We start from the raw sequence: 7500 nt of genomic DNA, 5'->3' as shown, positions 1-7500 counted from the left end.
ACAGCGAGTAACGGTGAGGGGGAAGACATCAGAGTGGCGAGATGTCACCAGCGGAGTCCCACAGGGCTCAGTACTTGGACCCATCCTGTTTCTAATATATGTGAACGATCTTCTAGAGGGTATAGACTCATTCCTCTCGATGTTTGCTGATGATGCAAAAATTATGAGAAGAATCAAGACGGATGAAGATAGACAGAGACTACAGGATGACCTGGATAAACTGGAGGAATGGTCTAGAAAATGGCTGCTGAAGTTCAACTCTGGAAAGTGTAAGGTGATGAAATTAGGCGAAGGGAGCAGGAGGCTGAACACATGGTATCATCTGGGAGGGGAAATCCTGCAATAATCAAATAGAGAGAAGGATCTGGGGGTTGATATCACACCGAACCTGTCCCCAGAGGCCCACATCAAAAGAATATCATCAGCGGCATATGCTAGACTGGCCAACATAAGAACTGCCTTCAGAAACTTGTGTAAGGAATCTTTCAGAACCCTGTATACCACTTATGTAAGACCAATCCTGGAGTATGCAGCTCCAGCCTGGAGTCCATACCTAGTTAAACACAAGACAAAGTTAGAGAAGATTCAGCGGTATGCCACCAGGCTCGTCCCGGAACTGAGAGGATTGAGCTACGAGGAAAGGCTAAAGGAGCTGAACCTCACATCCCTGGAAAACAGAAGAGTAAGGGGAGACATGATAACCACCTACAAAATTCTCAGGGGAATTGACAGGGTGGACAAAGACAAACTCTTCAGCACGGGTGGGACACGAACAAGGGGACACAGGTGGAAACTTAGTACCCAGATGAGCCACAGAGACGTTAGAAAGAATTTTTTCAGTGTCAGAGTAGTTAATAAATGGAATGCACTAGGAAGTGATGTGGTGGAGGCTGACTCCATACACAGTTTCAAATGTAGGTATGATAGAGCCCAGTAGGCTCAGGAATCTGTACACCAGTTGATTGACAGTTGAGAGGCGGGACCAAAGAGCCAAAGCTCAACCCCCGCAAGCACAATTAGGTGAGTACACACACACACACACACATATACACACACACACACACACACACACACACACACACACACACACACACACACACACACACACACACATACAAACACACACTTGTGACATTTCTCCAGTCCGATACGTTGCCTTTGATCACTGCCGTCATTTTTCTATCAGTCAGAAAATGTTTCATCCATATTAGAGGCTAACCTGTCACCCCTCCAATATTTTCCAGTTTCCAGAACAATCTTTTATGTGGAACTCGACAGAGTTCCTTCGTGACAATCAATCAACACTGGTTCAGGTAGGTGTAAATTCTTCTTCTTCTTCGTGGACAACCCATCAACATTGGTTCTTCGTGACTTCTTCTCTTCATTCTTCGGACTTCGTGACAACCCATCAACATCGGTTCAGGTAGGGGTAAATCCTGCCTTACAGGCTTAATAGAATTCTACGATCAGGTGACAAAGATTAAGCAAGAAAGAGAAGGATGGGCGGACTGCATTTTTTTGGACTATCGGAAAGCCTTTGACACAGTACCCCATAAAAGGCTGATGCATAAGCTGGAGAAACAGGCAGGAGTAACTGTAGGGCGCTCCAGAGGATAAGAGAATACCTAAGCAATAGGAAGCAGAGAGTTACAGTGAGGGGTGAGACCTCAGATTGGCGTGGTCACCAGTGGAGTCCCACAGGGCTCTGCACTCGGACCTATCCTGTTTCTGAAATACGTAAATGATCTCCCAGAGGGTATAGACTCATTCCTCTCCATGTTTGCTGACGACGCCAAAATTATGAGGAGGATTAAGACAGAGGAGGACAGCTTGAGGCTTCAAGTAGACATGGACAAGCTGCAGGAATGGTCGAACAAATGGTTGTTAGAGTTTAACCCGAGCAAATGTAATGTAATGGTGATAGGTGTTGAGAGCAGGAGACCAGATACAAGGTATCATTTGGGAGATGAAATACTTCAAGAATCAGAGAGAGAGAGAAAGACCTGGGGGTTGATATCACGCCAGACCTGTCCCCTGAAGCTCATATCATGAGGAAAACATCAGCGGCATATGCCAGGTTGGCAAACATAAGAACGGCCTTTAGAAACTTGTGTAAGGAATCTTTCAGAACATTGTATACCACATGTCAGACCAATCCTGGAGTATGCGGCTCCAGCATGTAGTCCATATCTAGTCAAGGATAAGAGTAAACTGGAAAAGGTTCAAAGGTTTGCCACCAGACTAGTACCCGAACTGAGGAGTATGAGCTATGAGGAGAGACTACGGGAATTAAACCTCACGTCACTGGGAGACAGAATAGTTAGAGGGGACATGATCAACACATACAAGATTCTCAGAGGAATTGATAGGGTAGATAAAGACAGACTTTTTAACACAAGGGGCACACGCACTGGGGGATAGGTGGAAATTGAGTGCCCAAATGAGCCATAGAGACGTTAGAAATAGTTTTTTCAGTGGCAGAATAGTAGACAAATAGAATGCATTAGGAAGTGATGTGGTGGAGTCTGACTCCATACACAGCTTCAAGTGTAGATATAATAGAGCCCAGTAAGCTCAGGAACCTGTACACCTGTTGATTGACAGTTGAGAGGCGGGACCAAAGAGCCAGAGCTCAACCCCGCATGCACAATTAGGTAAATTAGGCAATAAGGTAAGTAACCCCCCACACACACAAACATACAGAACGCTTTAAAAGAGACTAACGTCGTCTATGCCTTCAAATGCCCTCTTGGGGACTGTAAGCTCCAAAAAAAAAACAGTATATAGGCAAGACAACAACATCTCTTTCTAGGCGTTTAACGATGCATAAGCAACAGGGCTCCATTAAGGAACATATAATCTCTTCCCACAACCAAACCATCGCCAGAGAAATCCTAGTAAACAACACAGAAATCATCGATAGATACAGCGATAGCAGGCGGCTTGACGTTTGCGAGGCACTACACATCAAGAAGTCAACACCAGCAATCAACAGCCAATTATTGCACAACCATATTCTACCCACCTCAAGACTCCGCTCCAATATAGAAGCATCAAGAAATATGGACCAATAGGCTTTCTACAAACACTTCTATTCAATATCCATTGTTTCGTGTTCTGTCTTGTGTTGATGAAATTAATACCCTATTAATACCACCTCTTGTTCTGTCTTGTGTTGATGAAATTAATACCCTATTAATGCCACCTCTTGTTCTGTCTTGTGTTAATGCCACATCACCCTTTCCACCTCACTCAAATGTAGATATATATATATATATATATATATATATATATATATATATATATATATATATATATATATATATATATATATATATACACTGCTACTACAGCGCCTCTCACCTGGCCGTTGACTCTGAGGTTCCGGAGACAGCCATAGAAAGGTGGGAAACTCTCTTGTAAAGTGTTTGCTGGTAGAGGGTGGGACAGTCCACCCACTTGTAGCGGTCCACTTGTGTTGAGGACGCGGGCGGCACGAGGCAGTCTGGCCGCCCCTCTACAAGTGTGGGCGTCAGGATGGGTGTGCGTCTTGGAGTGGTTGTGGGCGGGGGTGGAGGGTGGAGGCGGTGGCACGTCGTCCGGTCCGTTGCCCGTGCACAAGTCCACAATCATTTCCACCAACTGAGAGTGAGAGTGGGAGAGAACGAGCGAAAGGAAAGGAAGGAGATGGAGATATGGAAGAGGATGGAGAAGGAGAGGAAGAGAGGAGCAAGGGTAGAAGAGTAGTAGACAAGTTAATAAGACAAGGAAAATTGGATGAGGGATCGGAAGATAAGAGTGGGTGAAGAAAAAGAATTGAGAGAAAAGAAGGAAGCGTGATTGGGAAGGATGAGGAGGTGGGAGAGCACAAATTGGGAAAGGAGAGAGAATAACCAGCGATTAATGTTTCGATGTAAATTGTGTTGGGTGAGTATTTTACACCCTTTTTAAATATTAGTAAATAATATCATTTGACGAGCAGCTGTCTCCTGAACACTGAATTATAATCATACTCTGTTGAACAATAGATGACTATCTTTCTGCTGAACAAAAATTAACTATCATTCTCCTATAAGTATTGTGAGAGATGACACACCCTCCTGAAAAATTAACATATAGCATACTACCATGAAAAATAAATATCATACCATCTTTAACATTAAATACCTATCATATAAGCCTGGAAAAAATATATAACGATCATTCTCTCCTGAACCACAAACAGTATAACTCACTGTCTCCAAAAAATCTAGTATCTCTCATTATTCTTGAGCACTGAATTATGAATTATCATGAAAGACAAAACCTGATCATGTGTATCTTTAAAAATCTCAGGAAAGCAATTTGCAATATAAAATGTTCATAAATGCACATATTTCATTACGAAATTAACACGAGATTTACATTTTGTGTAAACTTTGTTTTATAGTAAAGAAAATCTGTAAAATGAAGGTAAAAGGAAGAACTGGAACTATAATGATACAAACATGACTTGCAACTTCCAGCTAGAGTGCATCCCAATGGCAGTTATTAGCTATGTTCTGACGCAAGGAGTCGTGATCTTGATCAACATGCAGGCAACAAGCCAATTTACCTTTATCTACCGATGTTAGTTTGGTTTGTATCCTTTAGGCTTAATATATATATAAATATATTTTTATATTTGTTAATGATATTTTTAATATCCTTTTAAGAGCCCAATTATGACGCATTGCATCGTTTTGAATAACGTCAACCGTTTGTTTGGAGAAATAAGGCAGAATAAGGCAATAAGGCAGACGCTACGTAATCAACTACTGAACGAACGGCATTTAAGTAAAACATTCTTGACACTGTGTCCCACTCGTATATGGGGCCCTGTGGTTAGATTTGATTAAGATTTTGCTTTCTCCTTCAGATATTAAATTTCTTATTGAATATATATTTTTTAGAAGCTATCCTTACTCAAAGATATTGATACTGTTTAAACCACTGCATACTATTATCTTGAATTCATAGGAGTTGCAAGTATCAATAAATAAATGCATTGACCATGCAATTAATTGCATAGACCATGCAATAGTTAGTAATTGACACTATGAGTCCTAGACAACCAATTTCCAACTCCTCTTCTCGGGAGAATGCCACAAATTACTTGGATCCCTTCCTTGCTTTTGCTTAACTGTGTGAGCTGTCCCACACATTTGAGTCTGGGTATCACCCAGTTTTAACGTTATTTGCATCGGCACGTTGATACCTTGATCCAATTACCTGCCATAATATTATACATCGCAAAAAATGCTGGGTTGCCTATGTACTGGCTGTCCAAGCTGCAATGTAATCGAAATATGCATTCGTAAATGTTAAACTGTATCCAAAAACGGACGTTTCTCAAAAATAAAAATATATTCATTCGGTGGCCCTTTCTTTTGAATGTAGATTAAATATATTGAATGGGCCTGACGAAGGCCGAATATCAACCACGGTTTTGAAATGGGATTTATGTTCTATTGTGATAACATTTCCTGCAGCAAGTGTCGAAGAAAACTAGGTATGATTCACAGTGATGTGTTTAATGACATTTATAGTAGTTAATCGACTATAACAGGCAGTAATCGAGACTAGTCAGGCGATTAACAACATGAGATTTGTTATGATAATGAATGATATGAAATAATGATAATATTTACCATTATAATAGAAGTCACAACGATATCGGTCACAACAATCATATGGATTTCAAAACCAATACCTAGAGTCCAGAGTCTCTGCGCTACATCCTCACTCCTCACCTCGTCTTTCCATATGAGGTCGATCCTGTGCCAGGTGTTGTCTGCCAGGGAGTAGGAGGCGTTGAGGTCGAGGGTAACAGGGCCGTCCCCCAGGTCCAGCAGGAGAGACGGACGGCCCTGACGCAGCTCCAGCAGCAACAGGTCCCTAGCAGCGTTCTCTTCGGTCCCTGGGGTTGGTGCCCCCTGGTCTGGTCCTGAGTACAGCAGCGTGGACGCAATGGATCTGGTCAGCACCTCCAGACTCAGGTGGACTTCGGCACAAGGCGGGATGGGCGGCACCCACGCCCACCCGCCCACAGTAACAACCTCATCTTCACTACTGGCCAAGTCCGACCCTCCACTGTCGTTCTCGAAGTGCCTAACGATCACCTTGCAGCGAGAGCCCCAGGTTCCGTGAGGACAGATGCATCTGAGGAACGTATCGTCCAAACAGAACCCAGGAAATAATCTCGAAATGTTCTGAAGATAAATAATCCTAATTGTGAAATTTTAGTCCTACACTAGACTAAGGAAAGGTAGGAGCTCCCTTATCTGGAGCCCGTTAACCCGGACCTCTGGGTAATCCTGCAAATTGAGTCTTAAGTTTTTGTTTGCCAAACTTCACCAAACTTGGACACAAATCTGTGTTATTAAGAGTCTCGGCCAAGTTACGAATGGCTAAGGGCCTTCAATAAGTATAGCCTGAGCAGCAGGCAGTTAAAACTGACCTTGTCAAGCCCATGTGCAGTAATTTGTGTCGTGGGTTGTCTCAAAACACGAACATGAATAAATAAAATTACGTAATATAACAATAATTGCATAACTGTTATCAAATATATATATATATATATATATATATATATATATAATATATATTATATATATATGTCGTACCTAGTAGCCAGAACTCACTTCTCAGCCTACTATGCAAGGCCAGATTTGCCTAATAAGCCTAGTTTTCATGAATTAATGTTTTTTCGACTACCTAACCTACCTAACCTAACCTAACCTAACGTTTTCGGCTATCTAACCTAACCTAACCTATAAAGATAGGTTAGGTTAGGTTAGGTAGGGTTGGTTAGGTTCGGTCATATATCTACGTTAATTTTAACTCCAATAAAAAAAAATTTACCTTATACATAATGAAATGGGTAGCTTTATCATTTCATAAGAAAAAAATTAGAGAAAATATATTAATTCAGTAAAACTTGGCTTATTAGGCAAATCGGGCCTTGCATAGTAGGCTGAGAAGTGAGTTCTGGCTACTAGGTACGACATATATATATATATATATATGTCGTACCTAGTAGCCAGAACTCACTTCTGAGCCTACTATGCAAGGCCCGATTTGCCTAATAAGCCAAGTTTCATGAATTAATTGCTTTTCGACTACCTAACCTACCTAACCTAACCTAACCTAACTTTTCGGCTACCTAACCTAACCTAACCTATAAAGATAGGTTAGGTTAGGTTAGGTAGGGTTGGTTAGGTTCGGTCATATATCTTCGTTAATTTTAACTCCAATAAAAAAAAATTGACCTCTTACATAATGAAATGGGCTGCTTTATCATTTCATAAGAAAAAAAATAGAGAAAATATATTAATTCATGAAAACTTGGCTTATTAGGCAAATCGGGCCTTGCATTGTAGGCTGAAAAGTGAGTTCTGGCTACTAGGTACGACATATATATATATATATATATATATATATATATATATATATATATATATATATATTATAATAATATAT

At 41.1% G+C, this 7500-nt stretch overlaps 1 protein-coding gene across 1 annotated transcript in view; it reads right to left on the bottom strand.

Annotated features, from left to right (window-relative positions):
• The window catches only part of LOC123747625 (putative neural-cadherin 2), a 168760-nt gene that overhangs the window by 15927 nt on the left and 145333 nt on the right, over positions 1-7500 (bottom strand). Inside the window, exons 17-18 of the mRNA XM_069330398.1 lie at positions 5772-6180; positions 3364-3642 (exon numbers count right to left, since the gene is read on the bottom strand). Coding sequence (XP_069186499.1) covers positions 3364-3642; positions 5772-6180 — 688 coding nt within the window. The remainder of the gene's footprint in view (positions 1-3363; positions 3643-5771; positions 6181-7500) is intronic.

The sequence above is a fragment of the Procambarus clarkii genome, chromosome 24, assembly GCF_040958095.1.
Source record: "Procambarus clarkii isolate CNS0578487 chromosome 24, FALCON_Pclarkii_2.0, whole genome shotgun sequence".
Taxonomy (NCBI): domain Eukaryota; kingdom Metazoa; phylum Arthropoda; class Malacostraca; order Decapoda; family Cambaridae; genus Procambarus; species Procambarus clarkii.
This window is presented reverse-complemented; position numbering and strand designations above follow the sequence as displayed.